Source organism: Salmo salar, chromosome ssa22 (genome assembly GCF_905237065.1).
Source record: "Salmo salar chromosome ssa22, Ssal_v3.1, whole genome shotgun sequence".
NCBI lineage: Eukaryota > Metazoa > Chordata > Actinopteri > Salmoniformes > Salmonidae > Salmo > Salmo salar.
In genome coordinates, this window is record NC_059463.1 from 32746856 (window position 1) to 32772043 (window position 25188).

General features: G+C 41.6%; 1 protein-coding gene across 4 annotated transcripts in view; it reads left to right on the forward strand.

Moving 5' to 3' along the window:
• LOC106583158 (uncharacterized) overlaps positions 1-25188 on the forward strand; it is a 71980-nt gene that overhangs the window by 34689 nt on the left and 12103 nt on the right. For 2 of the 4 annotated variants that reach the window (XM_045705855.1, XM_045705858.1), the window contains 27 exons: positions 2017-2099; positions 2305-2353; positions 2494-2583; positions 2811-2906; positions 3109-3180; positions 3264-3350; positions 3503-3649; positions 5750-5919; positions 6052-6190; positions 7481-7575; positions 7791-7932; positions 8102-8278; positions 8582-8664; positions 13063-13111; positions 15151-15240; positions 15577-15672; positions 15865-15936; positions 16020-16106; positions 16407-16553; positions 16678-16847; positions 16975-17113; positions 22623-22723; positions 22935-23076; positions 23347-23523; positions 23827-23909; positions 24379-24427; positions 24903-24992. In XM_045705855.1, the coding sequence (XP_045561811.1) occupies positions 2017-2099; positions 2305-2353; positions 2494-2583; positions 2811-2906; positions 3109-3180; positions 3264-3350; positions 3503-3649; positions 5750-5919; positions 6052-6190; positions 7481-7575; positions 7791-7932; positions 8102-8278; positions 8582-8664; positions 13063-13111; positions 15151-15240; positions 15577-15672; positions 15865-15936; positions 16020-16106; positions 16407-16553; positions 16678-16847; positions 16975-17113; positions 22623-22723; positions 22935-23076; positions 23347-23523; positions 23827-23909; positions 24379-24427; positions 24903-24992 (2922 nt within the window). Of the gene's footprint in view, positions 1-2016; positions 2100-2304; positions 2354-2493; positions 2584-2810; positions 2907-3108; positions 3181-3263; positions 3351-3502; positions 3650-5749; positions 5920-6051; positions 6191-7480; positions 7576-7790; positions 7933-8101; positions 8279-8581; positions 8665-13062; positions 13112-15150; positions 15241-15576; positions 15673-15864; positions 15937-16019; positions 16107-16406; positions 16554-16677; positions 16848-16974; positions 17114-22622; positions 22724-22934; positions 23077-23346; positions 23524-23826; positions 23910-24378; positions 24428-24552; positions 24616-24902; positions 24993-25188 lie in introns of those variants that run through there. The other 2 variants (XM_045705857.1, XM_045705856.1) reach the window with 2 other exon arrangements.

The following is a 25188-nucleotide window of genomic DNA, read 5'->3' on the forward strand; positions in this document are numbered from 1 at the left end:
TTTTTTTTCCAGGTACAGTGAGGGAAAAAAGTATTTAATCCCCTGCTGATTTTGTACGTTTGCCCACTGACAAAGAAATGATCAGTCTATAATTGTAATGGTATGTTTATTTGAACAGTGAGAGACAGAATAACAACAAAAAAATCCAGAAAAACGCATGTCAAAAATGTTATAAATTGATTTGCATTTTAATGAGGGAAATAAGTATTTGACCCCCTCTCAATCAGAAAGATTTCTGGCTCCCAGGTGTCTTTTATACAGGTAACGAGCTGAGATTAGGATCACACTCTTAAAGGGAGTGCTCCTAATCTCAGCTTGTTACCTGTATAAAAGACACCTGTCCACAGAAGCAATCAATCAATCAGATTCCAAACTCTCCACCCTGGCCAAGACCAAAGAGCTCTCCAAGGATGTCAGGGACAAGATTGTAGACCTACACAAGGCTGGAATTGGCTACAAGACCATCGCCAAGCAGCTTGGTGAGAAGGTGACAACAGTCGGTGCGATTATTCGCAAATGGAAGAAACACAAAAGAACTGTCAATCTCCCTCGGTCTGGGGCTCCATGCAAGATCTCACCTCGTGGAGTTGCAATGATCATGAGAACGGTGAGGAATCAGCCCAGAACTACACGGGAGGATCTTGTCAATGATCTCAAGGCAGCTGGGACCATAGTCACCAAGAAAACAATTGGTAACACACTACGCCGTGAAGGACTGAAATCCTGCAGCACCTGCAAGGTCCCCCTGCTCAAGAAAGCACATATACATGCCCGTCTGAAGTTCTTCAATGAACATCTGAATGATTCAGAGGACAACTGGGTGAAAGTGTTGTGGTCAGATGAGACCAAAATGGAGCTCTTTGGCATCAACTCAACTCGCCGTGTTTGGAGGAGGAGGAATGCTGCCTATGACCCCAAGAACACCATCCCCACGTCAAACATGGAGGTGGAAACATTATGCTTTGGGGTGTTTTTCTGCTAAGGGGACAGGACAACTTCATCGCATCAAAGGGACGATGGACGGGGCCATGTACCGTCAAATCTTGGGTGAGAACCTCCTTCCCTCAGCCAGGGTATTGAAAATGGGTCGTGGATGGGTATTCCAGCATGACAATGACCCAAAACACACGGCCAAGGCAACAAAGGAGTAGCTCAAGAAGAAGCACATTAAGGTCCTGGAGTGGCCTAGCCAGTCTCCAGACCTTAATCCCATAGAAAATCTGTGGACGGAGCTGAAGGTTCGAGTTGCCAAACGTCAGCCTCGAAACCTTAATGACTTGGAGAAGATCTGCAAAGAGGAGTGGTACAAAATCCCTCCTGAGATGTGTGCAAACCTGGTGGCCAAATACAAGAAACGTCTGACCTCTGTGATTGCCTACAAGGGTTTTGCCACCAAGTACTAAGTCATGTTTTGCAGAGGGGTCAAATACTTATTTCCCTCATTAAAATGCAAATCATTTTATAACATTTTTGACATGCGTTTTTCTGGATTTTTTTGTTGTTATTCTGTCTCTCACTGTTCAAATAAACTTACCATTACAATTATAGACTGATCATTTCTTTGTCAGTGGGCAAACGTACAAAATCAGCAGGGGATCAAATTCTTTTTTCCCTCACTGTAACTCCTAAGCAACCTAGTATACCAACTTTAGAATTGACCCCAGCTCTGGCCATAAGTCTACCGAACATTGTATTCTGACGTGAGTCAACTTTGTTATGTCTGCCATTTCTCACCTGATTCATCGTTAGCTCTCTTCATCCGCTATAGTCTCTCTTTATCTAACTGGGGACTTTGTCTGTGGAAAGTCTAGAAACTGTTCTTTGTGGAATTATGTTTCATGCAATCTATTGCTTTCTGATGAATAGGAGTAGAAATGTGAACTTTCTACGCTTAAGAATATTCATATGAAGTATTTATAACATGTTGTCTGTCAACGACTGTCATGACTCCTGCTCTATAGGTTTACTTATAGTTTCCTCTCTAAGTGTTACCGTCAATATGATGTTTGTCCCCAGACGGTGATGACCCCACAGTCAGATCAGGAGGTCCAGGTAGAGCTATATGATAAAGACATGGACAAGGATGACTTCCTGGGCAGGTGAGAGGAGCTGCTCCTGCGTTCCAAATGGCACCCTATGTCATATATAAAGTGCACTTCTTTTGACACTAATTAGTGCACTATGTAGGGAATAGGATTCCATTTGGTATACATCCAAGTTGGGTCCTGTACTTTTTGTTAGCCATACTGTTCCCTGTCAAAGTGTTGTTTGATTTCTGACTGTATTTTTCCCTCCTGTGTACAGGTGTAACATCAGTATGAGAGACATCATACACTCCCAGTATACAGACCAGGTAATGCTTACATCTCTCTCTGCTCGTGTACTAAATGATGTCTGTACTCGCTTACATCGGTAGTCGGTACACTCATCTGTATAATGTGTGTATTAGTTTTAGTACACTGTCTGATGTGTGCTTTGTTGTCTCTTTTCCAGTGGTACACTCTGAATGATGTGAAGTCAGGTCGTGTTCACCTGGTACTGGAGTGGGTACCAACAGTATCCCAACCAGACAGACTGGATCAGGTCAGTTCTACTTCCCTCCTTTCTGTCTCGTCAATTTATATATTTTTCACACCTCCGCGCCCCTCTCTATAGTTTTCCAGTGTTACTTTTGCCCTGTCCTCACCTCTCCCTATCTCAGTACCCCTTCTCCCCATCTCTCTCTCATTCTATTATTCGTTTTTAACCTTTTAACCACCTGTTTTGATGTTATTCCAAAGTGATTGAACTCTTTTCTCCCCATGTTCCAGGTGCTGCAGCTGCAGTCTCTCCAGTCCTACCAGAACAAGGCTGTTCCCTCTGCTGCTCTGCTCTTCGTCTACATGGACAGAGCCCACTCACTGCCTGTGAGTCACCTCTGACCTTTCACCACTTCACCTCTGTCACTGAGCTATTTCGAACTTTTGATCTCTGGCTTCAGGTTGATGTCTAGTTTTTACAACTGTTATATGTGTTATGCATACATTTTGATATGTTCGATTTTGTGAATTGCACACAGTCAGTGTTTGGTTTTGACTGTTGTATTGTGTGATCCCTGTGTGTTTGTAGTTGAAGAAAAGTGGGAAGGAGCCAAAGGCTGGAGCTGAGCTTGTTCTGGGAGAGACAACATATAGAACCAAGGTGAGATACCGTACATGTAGAGCTCAAATGCATGACTTGTAACAGGATCTGCCGTGAAAGTCAACTTCTCTGTCTCTCTGAAGGTGTGTGAACAGTCCAACTCCCCCCAATGGGAAGAGGCTTTCTACTTCCTGGTTCGTGACCCCAGAGAGGAGATTCTCATAGTGAAGGTGAGTGTTCAGTCTGCTTCACGATGGAGGCTCTAAACAATGATAGTGTTTAATGGAAACATAATGTCACTAACTGTTAAATGCAATTCATCCACACAAATCTACCCTATTATCTTTTCCTTTCTAAGCACTCTTTATTTATCTTTCTCTAGCTCTCCAGTGCTTGGGATCAGGCGATGGGTTCTCTGGTGCTACCAGTCAGAGAGCTGTTGTCAGAACCAGATCTGGTCCTGGATCAGTGGCTGAGTCTGGATGGAGCCTCACCTGACAGTCAGATTCTACTGAGGGCTGAGCTTAAGGTGAGACTCACACACACACACACTTCTATATCCTCTATGGTCCTCTACAGTGCCTATAGAAGTGTCAAGGTGGGTGTAGCTGGTGCGTGGAAGTCAGGCGCAGGAGAGCAGAGATGAGTGGACAAAGCACTTTACTTATGCAATGATATGAACACAACGCAACCGCATCACAAAACAAATGCCCAATGAACAAGTAAGGCAGCACAAAATACAAAACCCAAGAACAAAGTACCGGCTGCCACAAAACATGGGTATAACACAAATCCTGGCGCAAACCAGCCGGAAGTCTGCCAACCTCGACAATAAACAATACCCCACACAGACATGGAGGGAACAGAGGGCTAAATACATATAGTAATGATGATGAAATTAAATGAAAACCAGGTATGCAGGAAAACAAGACAAAACAAATGGAAAATGAAAGGTGGAGCGGCGATGGCTAGATGACCAGTGACGTCGACCGCCGAACGCTGCCTGAACAAGGAGAGGGACCGACTTCGGCAGAAGTCGTGACAAGAAGTCTACACCCCACTTTTGATTTCTTCACATTTGTTGTGTTACAAAGTGAGATTAAAATTGATTGAATTGTCATTTTTTGTCAACAAGCTACACAGAATACTTGATTTGATAAAAAAAAAAGAATACTACATAAAACCCTAATATACCTTGATTAGATAAGTATTCACCCCCCTGAGTCTATCAATACATGTTAGAAACACCTTTTGGCAGCGATGACAGCTGGGAGTCTTCTTGGGTAAGTCTCATAAGAGCTTTGCACACCTGTATTGTGCAATATTTTCTCATTATTCTTTTCTAAATTCTTCAAGCCCTGTCAAGGTGTTTAGGATCATGGCTAGAAAGAAATGTTCTAGTCTTAGATTTTCAATCAGATTTAAATGTAACTTGGCCACTCAAGAACATTCACTGTCTTCTTGGTAAGCACCTCCTGTGTAGATTTGGCTTTGTGTTGTAGGTTAGTGTCCTGCTAAACTGTAAATTCTTCTTCCAGTGTCTGGTGGAAACCAGACTGAAGCAGATTTTCCTCTAGTATTTGGCCTGTGCTTAGCCTCATCCAGTTTCTTTTCATCCTGAAAAAGTCCCCAGTCGTTGCCCATGTCAAGCCTACCCTTGCTTGCAAATAAGGAGGCAGTTACTCATTTTTTTTCTTGCAGTTTTACTTTCGTGCCTTGTTGAATGTTTTGGAATATTTGTATTCTTTATATTTGTATTCTTCTTTTCACTCTGTCATTTAGGTCATTATTGTGGAGTCATCACAATGTTGTTGATCCATCCTCAGTTTTCTCCCATCACCGCTATTGAACTCTGTAGCTGTTTTCAAACCACCAATGGCCCCATGGTGACATCCCTAAGCAGTTTCCTTCCTGTCCTGCAGCTCAAAGCATCTTTGATGTGTCTGGATGGTTTAATAAATCATCCACGTAATAATTATTAACTTGACCATGCTTAAAGATATATTCAATATCTGATTTGTTATTGTTACCTATCTACTAATCACTGCCCTTCTTTATGAGGCTTTCGAAAAGCTCCCTGGTCTTTGTAGTTGAATCTGTGCTTGAAATGCAATACTTGACTGAGGGACCTTACAGATGTTGTATGTATGTGGAAGAGAGGAAGGGGTAGTCATTTAAAAATCATGTCAACCTCTATTATTTCACACAGAGTGAGTCCATATAACTTATGTGATTTGTTAAGCCAAATTTTACTTCTGAACTAATTAAGGCTTGCTTTAACAAAGAGGGTGAATACCAATGCAGCAACTATATTTTAGTTATTTAAACTTTATTAATTTGTAAAAATGTGTATACTTTTCTTTCCACTTTAACATTATGGAGTATTTTATGTAGATCAATGACGAAAAAAATACAATCCCACTTAGTTAAGCTACAAAATGTGAACAAACGTAAAAGGGGTGTAGTCTTTCTATAGGCACTTTATACTATCGATCAACATTTTTGAGTGACAGACAAAATGTGCCATAGAGTACACAAAGCGCCACGTTATGTACTTTACCTGCACCTGGTAGTCTAACATTGTCAAAAAAATATTGGTAAGTTATTAGTGGCATGTTTTCGTTCAAAGATCCTGAACTCGAAGATGACTGAGGGTGTTGGGGTACCACAAGGCTCTGTCTCAGGTCCAGAAACTATTACTAGTGGGAGTTACAGTGAGGAGAAAGAACCAATCACCATTGAGCAGCCAGTTACTGCGACCATTGAGGAGGACCAACACATTGAGGTGCCCTCTGAGGAGTGAGTTTTTGTCTTGGCCCCTCCCAATATTCAAATAGTTATTATAAGTTGATTGCAATTTATATGCAAATGTATGCAGTGTATGTCAATTATAAAACCTTTTAGCATATGTGTCTCTTTGTGTGTTTTCAGATCTGTTGCAGTCTCCAGCCAACCCTCTGTCTCTGAACCTGAGGAAGCAGAGGTTGTCTTTGAGGTCCCTAAAGAAGACCCCAGCCCTCCTGAGACACTCCCCACACACACCACCCCTGACCCCAGCTTTGATACTGTGGTGAGATACAGTATGTGGATGCCTCTGTATGCATATCATTAAGCATTCTGTCTGGATTGTATTCAGAGTCAATATTTTTTCCTGTCACAATCAGGGGTTGGAACTGGTACAGGGAACAGAACAGAAAACCGGAAAATAAAGACATTTTTCAAGAAACAGGATCAGAACCGGGAACGAAAGTCATTAAAAGCATGGGAACCGGTTAATAACGTTATTTTACGTTCAGGGCATTTTTTTCCAGTCCCACAAAAAACACAACAAAGCGCCTATGCAAAGCCCTCCCTCTGTCACTCAGAAACGTATTCCAGTGTCTGCCTGCCAGCTGGAAATCTTTGCCTGTGTGTGTGTGTGTGTGTGTGTGTGTGTGTGTGTGTGTGTGTGTGTGTGTGTGTGTGTGTGTGTGTGTGTGTGTGTGTGTGTGTGTGTGTGTGGGCTACCTGCCCCTCCCCCTCTGAAACATAGTCTACAGTAGCCTACTGACGTTACAAGCGTGATTCAGAAGATAGGGAGAGAGATTTTTAATTACAGAATAATGGATGTACTTTTTCAATGCTAGTTAGGGATACTATAGTTATTCACATTGGATTTATTAACTACCAAAAGGTAAGACGTGTTTTTTATTCTGGTGACGCTCCGCACACACAAGCTTGTTAGCTAGCTAGCTAGGTCTGGTCCAACGTTAAAGCAACTCTGAAGTTCAAAGACAGTCAAAGTTCCTCCATAGAAGCCGCTCCTCCGTAAGTATAGTTCTGTAGGCCTAATTCAGATAATGCATGTCATCACAAGGTCCACAGCGCTTCAAGCCAAGCCTCCTCCCCCACCCTCTCTCACTCTCTCCCCACCCACAAAATTTCAGTTGGATCTCGCACCCTACACTTTTCTTTCCATCACGCATGTAAACAACTCACTGAGCTATAGCTTGCCCGCTCCATAGCAAGCTGTATGATTGGTGAAGTAATTTAATGTTGCACTAAATGTAAAAAAAAATAAAAAATGGTTTCAGAGGTTTAAAAAGGAACAGAAAGAAACAATATAAACCGGTACTTTTTTGGGGTTCGAACCGGTTCAGAACTTTATTTTGCTCGTCGGGAACAGTATAACGGAACGAGAAAAAAAGAATGGTTCTGTTTAGAACAAAACAATTGTAAAATAATTTCAGTTCGAACCCCTGGTCACAATACACTGAAACCAAGAGTATGTATTCATGAATCATTGGTTTTGATATGAATTGCATGGCCAACAAAAACTTTATAGCTGCAGGTGAAAGCATTGACATGTGTTTTTGACCAGCAGAAAGAGGAGCCAGAAGAACCTATCACCATCACCCAACTGTCAGTCACAGCAGACACTGAGGAGCTCCAACCCTGGCACAGGCCAACGGCTGGGTGAGCTCCATTCAACAACACATCCAGAGAACTTTGCATGTACACTGACTTTGCATTGATAATCTTCAGTGTGGTGAAGCAACTATCAACATGCTGTGTGTGTGTGTGTGTGTGTGTGTGTGTGTGTGTGTGTGTGTGTGTGTGTGTGTGTGTGTGTGTGTGTGTGTGTGTGTGTGTGTGTGTGTGTGTGTGTGTGTGTGTGTGTGAATATTCAGATCTGTTACAGAGGACATTGCCAGAGCTACAGTGTCTAGCCTTCCTTCTGTGTCTGTACCTGAGGAAGCTGAGGCCATGCCTGATGTCATCCCTGAAACACGCCCTCCTCACACTACCCCTCACCCACGTTTTGGCACTGAGGTGGGTGCTTTACTGTAGGGACTATAAAAATGCTTTATACTACCAAGAACAAAAGTTCAAATTGAATAAAAAATATCTCAAGACCTTATATTGTTTGTATTTTGAGAATGCTAGGATGCCTTCAAAAAGGTTATAGTGTGCCACTGCAGTTCTGTTGTTTATCCTGTAGGGAGTGCTGAGAATCCATGTACTGGAGGCCCAGGATCTGGTTGCCATGGATAAGCTGATGGGGGGCCTGAAGAAGGGCAAGAGTGACCCCTATGTCAAGATCAACATCGGAGGGGTCAAGTTTAAGAGTCATGTGATCAAGGAGAACCTCAACCCAACCTGGAACGAGATGTTTGAGGTATGGAGGGACTTGTAGTTTATTCAATTAATCTCCGTCGGCTGTTAAACTTTGTGCCCATTTAGATGAGCGATAAAATGGATTGTGCTGTACTGAAGAAAGTCAAAGTAATGCGTGTTAGGACAGACTTTTGATCTTTTGTACAATTACTGTATTTTGATGGCTTCTCTCATGTAAGAATATATCTGAGACATCTAGAAGTGTATGCCTTAGCTACCTTTCTGCCTTAATAACATGTAATAGTATTATTTATGTGTAGTTTTGTTGTTATTGATCTTCCCTGACGTATGTGTGTTTCCCCAGACGGTGCTGACCCCCCAGGCTGGTCAGGAGGTCCAGGTAGAGCTGTATGATAAAGACATGGACAAGGATGACTTCCTGGGAAGGTGTGTTGTGACTGGCCCAACTATACACCGTTTAATCAGTAACCCGCTATTGATAGTTAAGGAATACGTCCCCAAGGGCACCCTATTACCTGTATAGTACACCATTTTTGACCAGAGTTGTATTTTGTATTTATTAAGAATCCCCATTAGCTACTGCCAAGGCAACAGCTACTCTTCCTGGGGTCCAGCAAAATTAAGGCAGTTATACATTTTAAAAACTTTACAATACATTCATAACAGATTTCACAACATATTAAGTGTGTGCCCTCAGGCCTCTACTCTACTACCACTTATCTATAACACAAAATCCATGTGTGTATAGTGCGTATGTTATTGTGTGTTTTTATGCATGTGTCTATGTTTGTGTTGCTTCACAGTCCCCACAGTTCCATAAGGTATATTTTTATCTGTTTTTTTTATCAAATTTTACTGCTGGCATGTTACTTGATGTGGAATAGAATTCCATGTAGTCATGGCTCTATGTAGTACTGTGCGCCACCCATAGTCTGTTCTGGACTTGGGGACTGTGAAGAGACCTCTCGTGGGCTATACATGGGTGTCCGAGCTGTGTGCCAGTAGTTCAAACAGACAGCTCGGTGCATTCAACATGTCCACCCCTCAGAGCCTGATTCCTCTCTAGTTTTCTTGCTAGGTTCCTGCCTTTCTAAGGAGTTTTTCCTAGCCACGGTGCTTCTACATCTGCATTGCTTGCTGTTTGAGGTTTTAGGCTGGGTTTCTGTACAGCACTTTGTGACATGATTTAAAAAGGCTTTATAAATACATTTGATTGATTGATTGATTGATTGATTGATGTCAATACCTCTCACAAATACAAGTAGTGATGAAGTCAATCTCTCCTCCACTTTGAGCCAGGAGAGATTGACATGCATATCATTAATGTTAGCTCTCTGTGTACATCCAAGGGCCAGCCGTGCTGCCCTGTTCTGAGCCAATTGCAATTTTCCTAAGTCCCTCTTTGTGGCACCTGACCACGACTGAACAGTAGTCCAGGTGCGACAAACTAGAGCCTGTAGGACCTGCCTTGTTGATAGGGCTTTAAGAATGCAGACAGACTTCTCCCCATCCTAGCTACTGTTGAATCAATAGGTTTTGTTTTTACCATGACAGTTTACAATCTAGGGTTACTCCAAGCAGTTTAGTCATCTCAACTTGCTCAATTTCCACGTTATTTATTATAAGATTTAGTTGAGGTGTATGCTTTTAGTTTTTTAAATATTTAGGACTAACTTATTCCTTGCCACCCATTCTGAAACTAACTGCAGCTCTTTGTTAAGTGTTATAGTCATTTCAGTCGCTGTGGTAGCTGACGTGTATACTGTTGAGTCATCGGCAGACATGGACAAACTGGCTTTACTCAAAGCCAGTGATGTTGAAAAAAGTAAGGCGCAAAGACAGCTGCCCTGGCGAATTCCTAATTCTACCTGGATTTTGTTGGAGAGGCTTCCATTAAAGAACACCCTCTGTGTTCTGTTAGACAGGTAACTGTATCCACCATATAGCAGGGGGTGTAAAGCCATAACACATATGTTTTTCCAGCAGCAGACTATGATCTATAGGCTCCTGAGTGGCACAGCGGTCTAAGGCACTGCATCTCAGTGCAAGAGGCATCACTATAGTACCTGGTTCGAATCCAGGCTTTATCACATCTGGCCGTGATTGGGAGTCCCATAGGGCGGTAAACAATTGGCCCAGCGTCATCGGGGTTTGGCCGGGGTAGGCCGTCATTGTAAATAAGAATTTGTTCTTAACTGACTTGCCAAGTTAAATAAAGGTTAAATAAAAAATAATTTAAAAAAATATATATAATGTCAAAAGCCGCACTGAAGTCTAAAGAACAGCCCCCACAATATTTTTATCATCAATTTCTCTCAGTCAATCATCAGTCATTTGTGTAAGTGCTGTGATTATTGAGTGTCCTTCCCTATAAGCATGCTGAAAGTTTGTTGTCAATTTGTTTACTGTAAAATAGCATTGTATCTGGTCAAACACAATTCTTTCCAAAAGTTTACTAAGGGTTGGTAACAGGCTGATTGGTTGGCTGTTTAAGCCAGTTAAGGGGGCTTTACTATTCTTATGTAGGGGAATAACTTTTGCTTCCCACCAGGCCTGAGGAAACACACTATCTAGTAGGCTTAAATTGAAGTTATGGCAAATAGGAGTGGCAACATCATCGTCTATTATCCTCAGTCATTTTCCATCCAAGTTGTCAGACACCGATGGCTTGTCATTGTTGATAGACAATAATACTTTTTTCACCACTTCCACACTTACTGTATGGAATTCAAAAGTACAATTCTTGTCTTTCATAGTTTGTTCAGATATACCTGGATGTGTTGTGTCAGCGTTTGATGCTGGCATGTCATGTCATCCCTAAGTTTGCTTATCTTGCAAATGAAAAAGTCATTAAAGTAGTTTGCAATATCAGTGGGTTTTGTGATGAATGAGCCATCTGATTCAATGAATGATGGAGTAGAGTTTACCTTTTTGCCCAAAATGACATTTAAGGTGTTCCAAAGCTTTTTACTATCATTCTTTATGTCATTAATCTTTGTTTCATAGTGTAGTTTCTTCTTCTTTTTATTCAGTTTAGTCACATGATTTCTCAATTTGCAGTATGTTTTTCAATCGGTTGTACAGCCAGACCTATTTGCCATCTATTTTGCCTCATTCCTCTCAACCATACAATTTTTCAATTCCTCATCAATCCAGATGGATTTAACAGTTTTTACAGTCATTTTCTTAATGGGTGCGTGCTTATTAGTAACGGGAAAAGCAATTTCATAAATGTGTTAAAGGCAGCGTCTGGTTGCTCGTAATTACACACCACGGACCAACAAGTATTCTTCACATTAACAACATAGGAATCACTACAAAACTAATTGTATGACCTCTTATACACAATATTAGGCCCAGCCTTTGGAACTTTGGTTTTCCTAGATATGGCTACTATATTGTGATCGCTACATCCGATGGATTTGGATGCTGCTTTAAAGCACATTTCTGAAGCATTAGTAAAGATACGATCAGTACATGTTGATGATTTCATTCATGTACTGTTCGTAACTACCCTGATAGGTTGATTGATAACCCGAACCAGGTTGCAAGCAATAGTTACAGTTTTAAGCTTTCTCTTGAGTGGGCAGCCTGATGAAAGCCAGTCGATATTTAAATCACCCAGGAAGTATACCTCTCTATTGATGTCACATACATTATCAAGCATTTCACATGTTATCCAGATACTGACTGTTAGCACTCCCACCAGAATGGGCTTTAGGTGAGGCAGATGAACCTGTAGCCATATTACTTCAACAGTATTTAACATGAGATCCTCTCTAAGCTTCACATGAATGTGGTTCTGAATATAAACAGCCACACCTCCACCTTTGCCATGTCTGTCTTTTCTGTAAAGTTATAACCATGTATTGCTACCACTGTATCATAAAAGGTATTATCTAAGTGAGTTTCAGAGATTGTCAGAATATGAATGTCATCTGTTACTAGCAAATTATTGATTTTATGAACCTTGTTTTTTAAGCTACATATGTTAACGTGGGCTATTTTTAGCACTTTTCTGGGATGCTTGATTGTTTTTCTTGCTTTACTGGGAAGCTTGGCAAAGGTAAAAATGTTTGGGTTATTTGTATTAGTGCAGGGTGAGCAGCACACAGAGGTCTTCCTTCTAGCACCACCTCAGTGCTAACAGTATAACTCTGGTTCATAGGCACATGATTACTGCATACAATAGCTGTAGGATCAGCAGAGGCATTCAGGGCAGTAAGAGGAACATAAATTAGGTTACTTACATTTGTGTCTACCAATGCCCCTGGTATAATGTACATTTGCTAAAGCATTATGATGACTCAGCGACACAATGGTAGAGATTAACTGAGCTGTGCTTGGGTCATTGATAAGTCATTGTCTCAACGCAGCCTTATAATGCTGTGAAAGGATCCAGGAACTCAAATTATTTGGGTGTAATCCCATCCTTATAATACAAGCTTTGTTTCTAGAAGGTATCAGAATTGTCAATAAATGAGTTCTATGGGCCCTGGTCAAAAGTAGTGCACTAAATAGGGAATAGGGTAATGTTTGGGACGCACACAAAATAACACTTAGTTTCATGCACTTTGGTCTCATGGTGGATGAAATGTTTGAAATATAAGATAAGGTTCTACTTTTCTACTTTCACATATGAAATATATATATAAATGTTCACAGGAATGCAATTCCTTTTTGAAATGTTGCCAAAGTGTGTGTGTGTGTGTGTGTGTGTGTGTGTGTGTGTGTGTGTGTGTGTGTGTGTGTGTGTGTGTGTGTGTGTGTGTGTGTGTGTGTGTGTGTGTGTGTGTGTGTGTGTGTGTGTGTGTGTGTGCGCAGGTTTATGATTAGGCTGAGTGATGTCATCAGTTCCCAGTACACAGACCAGGTGAGTCAGTGTACTGAGATATTTACTTCTCTTTCTAGCCTGTCTGCCATGTGGCACTCCCTTTTATTACTTGTAGGCCTAATGTCAGGTTAAACTCCCTTTTATTACTTGTAGGCCTAATGTCAGGTCAAACTCCCTTTTATTACTTGTAGGCCTAATGTCAGGTTAAACTCCCTTTTATTACTTGCAGGCCTAATGTCAGGTCAAACTCCCTTTTATTACTTGTAGGCCTAATGTCAGGTCAAACTCCCTTTTATTACTTGTAGGCCTAATGTCAGGTTAAACTCCCTTTTATTACTTGCAGGCCTAATGTCAGGTCAAACTCCCTTTTATTACTTGTAGGCCTAATGTCAGGTCAAACTCCCTTTTATTACTTGTAGGCCTAATGTCAGGTCAAACTCCCTTTTATTACTTGCGGGCCTAATATCAGGTCAAACTCCCTTTTATTACTTGCGGGTCTAATGTCAGGTCAAACTCCCTTTTATTACTTGCGGGCCTAATGTCAGGTCAAACTCCCTTTTATTACTTGCGGGTCTAATGTCAGGTCAAACTCCCTTTTATTACTTGTAGGCCTAATGTCAGGTCAAACTCCCTTTTATTACTTGTAGGCCTAATGTCAGGTCAAACTCCCTTTTATTACTTGCGGGCCTAATATCAGGTCAAACTCCCTTTTATTACTTGCGGGTCTAATGTCAGGTCAAACTCCCTTTTATTACTTGCGGGCCTAATGTCAGGTCAAACTCCCTTTTATTACTTGCGGGCCTAATGTCAGGTCAAACTCCCTTTTATTACTTGCGGGCCTAATGTCAGGTCAAACTCCCTTTTATTACTTGTAGGCCTAATGTCAGGTCAAACTCCCTTTTATTACTTGTAGGCCTAATGTCAGGTCAAACTCCCTTTTATTACTTGCGGGCCTAATGTCAGGTCAAACTCCCTTTTATTACTTGTAGGCCTAATGTCAGGTCAAACTCCCTTTTATTACTTGTAGGCCTAATGTCAGGTCAAACTCCCTTTTATTACTTGCGGGCCTAATGTCAGGTCAAACTCCCTTTTATTACTTGTAGGCCTAATGTCAGGTCAAACTCCCTTTTATTACTTGCGGGCCTAATGTCAGGTCAAACTCCCTTTTATTACTTGCGGGCCTAATGTCAGGTCAAACTCCCTTTTATTACTTGTAGGCCTAATGTCAGGTCAAACTCCCTTTTATTACTTGCGGGCCTAATATCAGGTCAAACTCCCTTTTATTACTTGCGGGCCTAATGTCAGGTCAAACTCCCTTTTATTACTTGCGGGCCTAATGTCAGGTCAAACTCCCTTTTATTACTTGTAGGCCTAATGTCAGGTCAAACTCCCTTTTATTACTTGCGGGCCTAATGTCAGGTCAAACTCCCTTTTATTACTTGCAGGCCTAATGTCAGGTCAAACTCCCTTTTATTACTTGCGGGCCTAATGTCAGGTCAAACTCCCTTTTATTACTTGCGGGTCTAATGTCAGGTCAAGGCCATCATGTTGCTACAATATAACTTTTGATTGAGAGGTTAAGCTTAGATTTATTTCCCCCCTTTATTTTATTGTGCTACATGTGTAAACAGGCTATTCGGTATATTTCTGTGTTCCAGTGGTACACTCTGAATGATGTGTGTTTCTGTTCCAGTGGTACACTCTGAATGATGTGTGTTTCTGTTCCAGTGGTACACTCTGAATGATGTGTGTTTCTGTTCCAGTGGTACACTCTGAATGATGTGTGTTTCTGTTCCAGTGGTACACTCTGAATGATGTGTGTTTCTGTTCCAGTGGTACACTCTGAATGATGTGTGTTTCTGTTCCAGTGGTACACTCTGAATGATGTGTGTTTCTGTTCCAGTGGTACACTCTGAATGATGTGTGTTTCTGTTCCAGTGGTACACTCTGAATGATGTGTGTTTCTGTTCCAGTGGTACACTCTGAATGATGTGTGTTTCTGTTCCAGTGGTACACTCTGAATGATGTGTGTTTCTGTTCCAGTGGTACACTCTGAATGATGTGTGTTTCTGTTCCAGTGGTACACTCTGAATGATGTGAAGTCAGGTCGTGTTCACCTGGTACTGGAGTGGGTACCAACGGTATCACAACCAGACAGACTGGATAAGGTCAGTTCCACTCCTCCGTTTTTTCAGTTTCTTCGTCTCTCATTTCTCAATCTCATTTTCTTTCACTATGAGTTTAGTTCAACAATTTCTCTCCTCCCTCCCTATCATACAATGACATATTCCTAGAACTCTTTATGCAAAAGACTCACATTCCATAACTCATGAGGCATAACATTTTACATGTTAGTCATTTATCTAGAGTGACTTTGAACCAGAGACCTTTCAGTTACTGGCCCAACACTCTTAACCGCTAGGCTACCTGACGCCCTTAACAGAGCACAACATTATTATTGCAAGATGTTGTTTCAAATTAACTCTTTTCTCCCCATGTTCCAGGTGCTGCAGCTGCAGTCTCTCCAGTCCTACCAGAACAAGGCTGTTCCCTCTGCTGCTCTGCTCTTCGTCTACATGGACAGAGCCCACTCACTGCCTGTGAGTCACCATAAACCTCTTCACCTCAGACACTGTGCACTTTGAACGTTTGAACTCTGACTATGCGTTGTTGTCTAGTTTTGCAGCTGTGATATGGGTTATGCACAGATGTTGATGGTTTATTTTGTCTAGTTGCTCACAATCAGTGTTTGGTTTTGACTGTTGTATTGTGTGATCTCTGTGTGTTTCTAGTTGAAGAAGAGTGGGAAGGAGCCAAAGGCTGGAGCTGAGCTTGTTCTGGGAGAGACAACATATAGAACCAAGGTGAGATACCGTACATGTAGAGCTCAAATGCATGACTTGTAACAGGATCTGCCGTGAAAGTCAACTTCTCTGTCTCTCTGAAGGTATGTGATCGTACCAACTCCCCCCAATGGGAAGAGGCTTTCTACTTCCTGGTTCGTGACCCCAGAGAGGAGATTCTTATAGTGAAGGTGAGAGTTCAGTCTGCTTCAGGATGGAGGCTCTAAACATGGATAATGTTTAATGGAAACATAATGTCACTCACTGTAAACATCTTGCACAGTCACTGTTAAATGCAATTCATCCACACAAATCTCCCAACAGGGATATAAACCAATTTGTGCACACAATTTGAGAGAAATAAGCTTTTTGTGCGTATAGAACATTTCTGGGCTCTTTTATTTCAGCTCATGAAACATGGGACCAACACTTTACATGTTGCCTTTATGTTCATGTTCAGTGTAATTCACTCATTATTTATCTTTCTCTAGCTCTCCAGTGCTTGGGATCAGGCGATGGGTTCTCTGGTGCTACCAGTCAGAGAGCTGCTGTCAGAACCAAATCTGGACCTGGATCAGTGGCTGAGTCTGGATGGAGCCTCACCTGACAGTCAGATTCTACTGAGGGCTGAGCTTAAGGTGAGACACACTCACAAACATGTACCAACAATCAATGTTTTGGAGTGAGGGACAAAATGTGCACAGCCTATACAAAGCGCCACATGATGTACTTTAACTGCACTCGCCATGTTTTTGTTCACAGATCCTGAACTCGAAGATGACTGAGGGTGTTAGGGTACCACAAGGCTCTGTCTCAGGTCCAGAAATGATTATGAGTGGGAGTTACAGTGAGGAGAAGGAACAAATCACCATTGAGCAGCCAGTTACTGCAACCAATGGGGAGAAGCAACACAGTGAGGTGCCCACTGAGGAGTGAGTTTTTGGCTTGGCCCCTCCCAATATTAAAATAGTTCAATTGCAGTTATACATTTATTGCAAAAGTATGCAGTGTATGCAAATGATAAAACCCTTAAGTATATGGCTCTCTATGTGTTTTCAGAGATTTTGTAGTCTCCAGCCAACCCTCTATCTCTGAACGTGAGGAAGCAGAGGTTGTCTTTGAGGTCCCTAAAGAAGACCCCAGCCCTCCTGAGACACTCCCCACACACACCACCCCTGACCCCAGCTTTGATACTGAGGTGAGATACAGTATGTGGATGCCTCTGTATGCGTAATCCCTCGTGGGCAGATTCTGCATGCAGACCGAGAAATCTGTTTAGACATAATGGTATATGTAAGATAATGAGCAGCAGCAGTTCCAGTCTTTGGGTTTTTCTCACTGGTTATTTGGACATATCAAGATTTGGCGAAGGCGGTGCTTAACCTCTTGGGGCTAGGTGGGACGCTAGCGTGCCACCCGTGGTGCACTCCATCAACAGCAGGTGCATTTCAAGAGCGGCAAATTTGAATCCAAATAAATGTCAAAATTCAAATTTTTCAAAAATACAACTATTTTACACCATTTGAAAGATAAACATCTCCTTAATCTAACCACGTTTTACGATTTCAAAAAGGTTTTACGGCGAAAGCATAAATTTAGAGTATGTTAGGACAGTACATTTACAAGAGTTGTGTGTAATGTTTTGTCAAGTCAAAGACAGGGTCACCAAAACCATAAAACCAGCTAAAATGATGCACTAACCTTTTACAATCTCCATCAGATGACACTCCTATGACATTATGTTAGACAATGCATGCATTTTTAGTTCTATCAAGTTCATATTTATATCCAAAAACAGCGTTTTACTATGGCATTGATGTTGAGGAAATCGTTTCCCTCCAATAACCGGCAGTCAAGTCAGCGTCACAAATTAAATAATTAAAATTAGAAAACATTGGTAAAATATTATATTGTCATTTAAAGAATTATAGATTTACATCTTTTGAACGCAATCAACTTGCCAGATTTAAAAATAACCTTACTGGGAAATCACACTTTGCAATAATCTGAGCACTGCGCCCAGAAAAATACGCGTTGCGATACAGACTAGACGTCATGTTGGGGAGATCTAAAATCGAAAATACTATGTAAATAATCCATTACCTTTGATTCTCTTCATCAGATGTCACTTCCAGGTATCACAGGTCCATAACGAATGTAGTTTTGTTCAAAAAAGCTCATCATTTATGTCCAAAAATCTCCGTCTCGTTAGCACATGATGTAAGCCAGCCGGACTTCTCGTCATGAACGAGGGGAAAAAATATATTTCCGTTCGTTCAAACATGTCAAACGTTGTATAGCATAAATCATTAGGGCCTTTTTTAACCAGAACATGAATAATATTCAAGGTGGACGAATGCATACTCTTTTATAACGTATTGGAACGAGGGTACCCAACATGAACTCGCGCGTCAGAGTCTAATCGGCCATCACCGTTCCATGGCTCTTGTTCGGTCAGATCTCCCTCCAGAAGACTCAAAACACTTTGTAAAGGCTGGTGACATCTAGTGGAAGCAATAGGAAGTGCCAAAATATTCCTAAACCCCTGTGTTTTTCAATGGGATAGGTTTAAAGTCAATACAACACATCAGGTATCCACTTCCTGTCAGAAAATGTCTCAGGGTTTTGCCTGCCAAATGAGTTCTGTTATACTCACAGACACCATTCAAACAGTTTTAGAAACTTTAGAGTGTTTTCTATCCATATATAATAAGTATATGCATATTCTAGTTACTGGGTAGGATTAGTAACCAGATTAAATCGGGTACATTTTTTTTATCCAGACGTGCAAATGCTGCCCCCTAGCCCCAACAGGTTAAACAGCTTTACTTCGAGTGCTTCACGCGTTTGCCCACATGGAATTGGAAGGGGGATGGGGGGGCTTTGGCTGAGTTTCCTTTTGCAAGGGTGTGGACTAGAGGTCGACCGATTAATCGGAATGGCCGATTAATTAGGGCCGATTTCAAGTTTTCATAACAATCGGTAATTGGTCTTTTTGGTCACCGATTTGCCGATTTAAATAATTTTTTATTTATTCTTATTTTACACCTTTATTTAACTAGGCAAGTCAGATTAAGAACACATTCTTATTTTCAATGACGGCCTAGGAACAGGGGTTAACTGCCTTGTTCAGGGGGGATTCGGGGATTCGTTTTTGCAACCTTCTGGTTACTAGTCCAACGCTCTAACCACCTGCCTTACATTGCACTCCACGAGGAGCCTGCATGGCAGGGTGTGACTACCTGTTACGCGAGGGCAGCAAGAAGCCAAGGTAAGTTGAATGCTAGCATTAAACGTATCTTATAAAAAACTGTCAATCTTAACATAATCACTAGTTAACTACACATTGTTGATGATATTACTAGTTTATTTAACGTGTCCTGCGTTGCATATAATCGATGCGGTGCCTGTTAATTTCTCATCGAATCACAGCCTACTTCGACAAACGGGTGATGATTTAACAAGCGCATTTGTGAATAAAGCACTGTCGTTGCACCAATGTACCTAACCATAAACATCAATGCCTTTCTTTAAAATCAATACACAAGTATATATTTTTGAACCTGCATATTTAGTTAATATTGCCTGCTAACATGAAATTGTGTCACTGTTCTTGCGTTCATTGCCTGGCGTGTTGTGAACTAATTTGCCAAAATTTTACGTAATTATGACATACCATTGAAGGTTGTGCAATGTAACAGGAATATTTAGACTTAGTGATGCCACCCGTTAGATAAAATACGGACCGGTTCCGTATTTCACTGAAAGAAAAAAACTTTTGTTTTCGAGATGATTGTTTCCGGATTCGACCATATTAATGACCTAAGGCTCGTATTTCTGTGTGTTTATTATATTATAATTAAGTCTATGATTTGATAGAGCAGTCTGACTGAGCAGTGGTAGGCACCAGCAGGCTCGTAAGCATTCATTCAAACAGCACTTTCGTGCATTTTGTCAGCAGCTCTTCGCAATGCATTGCGCTGTTTATGACTTCAAGCCTGTCAACTCCCAAGATTAGGCTGGTGTAACCGATGTGAAATGGCTAGCTAGTTAGCGGGTGCGCGCTAATAGCGTTTCAAACATCACTCGCTCTAAGACTTGGAGTAGTTGTTCCCCTTGCTCTGCATGGGTAACGCTGCTTCGAGGGTGGCTGTTGTCGATGTGTTCCTGGTTTGAGCCCAGGTAGGAGCGAGGAGAGGAACGGAAGCTATACTGTTACACTGGCAATACTAATGTGCCTATAAGAACATCCAATAGTCAAAGGTATATGAAATACAAATCGTATAGAGAGAAATAGTCCAATAATTCCTATAATAACTACAACCTAAAACTTCTTACCTGGGAATATTGAAGACTCATGTTAAAAGGAACCACCAGCTTTCATATGTTCCCATGTTCTGAGCAAGGAACATAAACGTTAGCTTTCTTACATGGCACATATTACACTTTTACTTTCTTCTCCAACACTTTGTTTTTGCATTATTTAAACCAAATTGAACATGTTTCATTATTTATTTGAGGCTAAATTGATTGTATTGATGTATTATATTAAGTTAAAATAAGTGTTCATTCAGTATTGTTGTAATTGTCATTATTACAAATAAATAAATACAAATCGGCCTATTAATCGGTAGCGGGGTTTTTGGCCCTCCAATAATCGGTATCGGCGTTGAAAAATCATAATCGGTCGACCTCTAGTGTGGACTTCGCAAACTGCCAGATCACTCCATTTCTAACACATATACAGTGAGGGAAAAAAGTATTTGATCCCCTGCTGATTTTGTACGTTTGCCCACTGACAAAGAAATGATCAGTCTATAATTTTAATGGTAGGTTTATTTGAACAGTGAGAGACAGAACAACAAAAAAATCCAGAAAAACGAATGTCAAAAATGTTATGAATTGATTTGCTTTTTAATGAGGGAAAAAAGTATTTGACCCCCTCTCAATCAGAAAGATTTCTGGCTCCCAGGTGTCTTTTATACAGGTAACGAGCTGAGATTAGGAGCACACTCTTAAAGGGAGTGCTACTAATCTCAGTTTGTTACCTGCATAAAAGACACCTGTCCACAGAAGCAATCAATCAATCAATCAGATTCCAAACTCTCCACCATGGCCAAGACCAAAGAGCTCTCCAAGGATGTCAGGGACAAGATTGTAGACGTACACAAGGCTGGAATGGGCTACAAGACCATCGCCAAGCAGCTTGGTGAGAAGGTGACAACAGTTGGTGCGATTATTCGCAAATGGAAGAAACACAAAAGAACTGTCAATCTCCCTCGGCCTGGAGCTCCATGCAAGATCTCACCTCGTGGAGTTGCAATGATCATGAGAATGGTGAGGAATCAGCCCCGAACTACACAGGAGGATCTTGTCAATGATCTCAAGGCAGCTGGGACCATAGTCACCAAGAAAACAATTGGTAACACACTACGCCGTGAAGAACTGAAATCCTGCAGCGCCCGCAAGGTCCCCCTGCTCAAGAAAGCACATATACATGCCCGTCTGAAGTTTGCCAATGAACATCTGAATGATTCAGAGGACAACTGGGTGAAAGTGTTGTGGTCAGATGAGACCAAAATGGAGCTCTTTGGCATCAACTCAACTCGCCGTGTTTGGAGGAGGAGGAATGCTGCCTATGACCCCAAGAACACCATCCCCACGTCAAACATGGAGGTGGAAACATTATGCTTTGTGGGTGTTTTTCTGCTAAGGGGACAGGACAACTTCACCGCATCAAAGGGACGATGGACGGGGCCATGTACCGTCAAATCTTGGGTGAGAACCTCCTTCCCTCAGCCAGGGCATTGAAAATGGGTCGTGGATGGGTATTCCAGCATGACAATGACCCAAAACACACGGCCAAGGCAACAAAGGAGTGGCTCAAGAAGAAGCACATTAAGGTCCTGGAGTGGCCTAGCCAGTCTCCAGACCTTAATCCCATAGAAAATCTGTGGAGGGAGCTGAAGGTTCGAGTTGCCAAACGTCAGCCTCGAAACCTTAATGACTTGGAGAAGATCTGCAAAGAGGAGTGGGACAAAATCCCTCCTGAGATGTGTGCAAACCTGGTGGCCAACTACAAGAAACGTCTGACATCTGTGATTGCCAACAAGGGTTTTGCCACCAATTACTAAGTCATGTTTTGCAGAGGGGGTCAAATACTTATTTCTCTCATTAAAATGCAAATCAATTTATAAAATTTTTGACATGCGTTTTTCTGGATTATTTTGTTGTTCTGTCTCTCACTGTTCAAATAAACCTACCATTAAAATTTTAGACTGATAATTTCTTTGTCAGTGGGCAAACGTACAAAATCAGCAGGGGATCAAATACTTTTTTCCCCTCACTGTAGACCCAGTAGTTAATCACGCAGATGACCAAATTATGCAAGATTTTATTTCTTTGTTAACAGTTAGCCTAGCGATAGGTAACCTAGCAGTTAAGAGCGTTGGGTCAGTAACCGATAGGTCGCTGGTTCGAAGCCCTGAAATGACTAGGTGAAATATCTGTTGATGTGCCCTTAAGCAAGGCACTTAACCCTAATTGCTCCTGTAAGTCGATCTGGATAAGAGCATCTGCTAAATAACAACAACAACAAAAATGATGTATTCATGAGACATGTTATAATTGGTTTTGATAGGAATTGCATGGCAGGGGAAAAGCATTGACTGCAGGTGTAAGCATTGGAATGTGTTTTTGACCAACAGATAGAGGAGCCAGAAGAACCTGAGGAACCTATCACCATCACCCAACTGTCAGTCACAGCAGACACTGAGGAGCTCCAACCCTGGCACAGGCCAACGGCAGGGTGAGCTCCATTCAACAACACATCCAGAGAACTTTGCATGTACACTGACTTTGCATTGATAATCTTCAGTGTGGTGAAGCAACTATCAACATGCTGTGTGTGTGTGTGTGTGTGTGTGTGTGTGTGTGTGTGTGTGTGTGTGTGTGTGTGTGTGTGTGTGTGTGTGTGTGTGTGTGTGTGTGTGTGTGTGTGTGTGTGTGTGAATATTCAGATCTGTTACAGAGGACATTGCCAGAGCTACAGTGTCTAGCCTTCCTTCTGTGTCTGTACCTGAGGAAGCTGAGGCCATGCCTGATGTCATCCCTGAAACACGCCCTCCTCACACTACCCCTCACCCACGTTTTGGCACTGAGGTGGGTGCTTTACTCTAGGGACTATAAAAATGCTTTATATTACCAAGAACAAAAGTTCTAATTGAATAAAAAATATCTCAAGACCTTATATTGTTTGTATTTTGAGAATGATAGGATGCCTTCAAAAAAAAAAAATGCATGAAATGAAATTAAATGTATGCATTCACTACTGTAAGTCGCTCTGGATAAGAGCGTCCGCTAAATGGCTAAAATGTAAATGTGAAAAAAATGTTATAGTGTGCCACTGCAGTTCTGTTGTTTGTCCTGTAGGGGGTGCTGAGAATCCATGTACTGGAGGCCCAGGATCTGGTTGCCATGGATAAGCTGATGGGGGGCCTGAAGAAGGGCAAGAGTGACCCCTATGTCAAGATCAACATCGGAGGGGTCAAGTTTAAGAGTCATGTGATCAAGGAGAACCTCAACCCAACCTGGAACGAGATGTTTGAGGTATGGAGGGACTTGTAGTTTATTCAATTAATCTCCGTCGGCTGTTAAACTTTGTGCCCATTTAGATGAGCGATAAAACGGATTGTGCTGTACTGAAGAAAGTCAAAGTAATGCGTGTTAGGACAGACTTTTGATCTTTTGTACAATTACTGTATTTGGATGGCTTCTCTCATGTAAGAATATATCTGAGACATCTAGAAGTGTATGCCTTAGCTACCTTTCTGCCTTAATAACATGTAATAGTATTATTTATGTGTAGTTTTGTTGTTATTGATCTTGCCTGACGTATGTGTGTTTCCCCAGACGGTGCTGAACCCCCAGGCTGGTCAGGAGGTCCATGTAGAGCTGTATGATAAAGACATGGACAAGGATGACTTCCTGGGAAGGTGTGTTGTGACTGGCCCAACTATACACCGTTTAATCAGTAACCTGCTATTGATAGTTAAGGAATACGTCCCCAAGGGCACCCTATTACCTGTATAGTACACAACTTTTGACCAGAGTTCTATGGTCCCTAGTCAAAAGTAGTGCACTAAATATGGAATAGGGTGCTATTTGAGATGCACACAAAATAAGACTTATACTTTCATGCATTTTGGTCTCATGGTGGATGAAATGTTTGAAATATAAGATATGGTTCTACTTTTCTACTTTCACATATGAAATATATATATAAATGTTCACAAGAATGCAATTCCTTTTTGAAATGTTGCCAAAGTGTGTGTGTGTGTGTGTGTGTGTGTGTGTGTGTGTGTGTGTGTGTGTGTGTGTGTGTGTGTGTGTGTGTGTGTGTGTGTGTGTGTGTGTGTGTGTGTGTGTGTGTGTGTGTGTGTGTGTGTGTGTGTGTGTGTGCAGGTTTATGATTAGGCTGAGTGATGTCATCAGTTCCCAGTACACAGACCAGGTGAGTCAGTGTACTGAGATATTTACTTCTCTTTCTAGCCTGTCTGCCATGTGAGGTCATTACTGTTGTCACAGCTTCACTTTATTTTCCATCTTTATTTTATTGTGTATATTTCTGTGTTTCAGTGGTACACTCTGAATGATGTGTGTTTCTGTTCCAGTGGTACACTCTGAATGATGTGTGTTTCTGTTCCAGTGGTACACTCTGAATGATGTGTGTTTCTGTTCCAGTGGTACACTCTGAATGATGTGTGTTTCTGTTCCAGTGGTACACTCTGAATGATGTGTGTTTCTGTTCCAGTGGTACACTCTGAATGATGTGTGTTTCTGTTCCAGTGGTACACTCTGAATGATGTGTGTTTCTGTTCCAGTGGTACACTCTGAATGATGTGTGTTTCTGTTCCAGTGGTACACTCTGAATGATGTGTGTTTCTGTTCCAGTGGTACACTCTGAATGATGTGTGTTTCTGTTCCAGTGGTACACTCTGAATGATGTGAAGTCAGGTCGTGTTCACCTGGTACTGGAGTGGGTACCAACGGTATCACAACCAGACAGACTGGATCAGGTAAGTTATATTCTTCCTGTTTCAGTTTCTTCTGCCTCCCCATCTCTCTCATTCCCTGTTATTGTCTTTTCTTTCACTGAGTTTGATTTAACCCTCTCTTGCCTCCCCCTATTGCTCTCTCTCATACAATCATCCTATGACATATTCATACTGTTTACATAAGAAGGAAGTCTTCCTGCATCCAGAATGCAGTTGA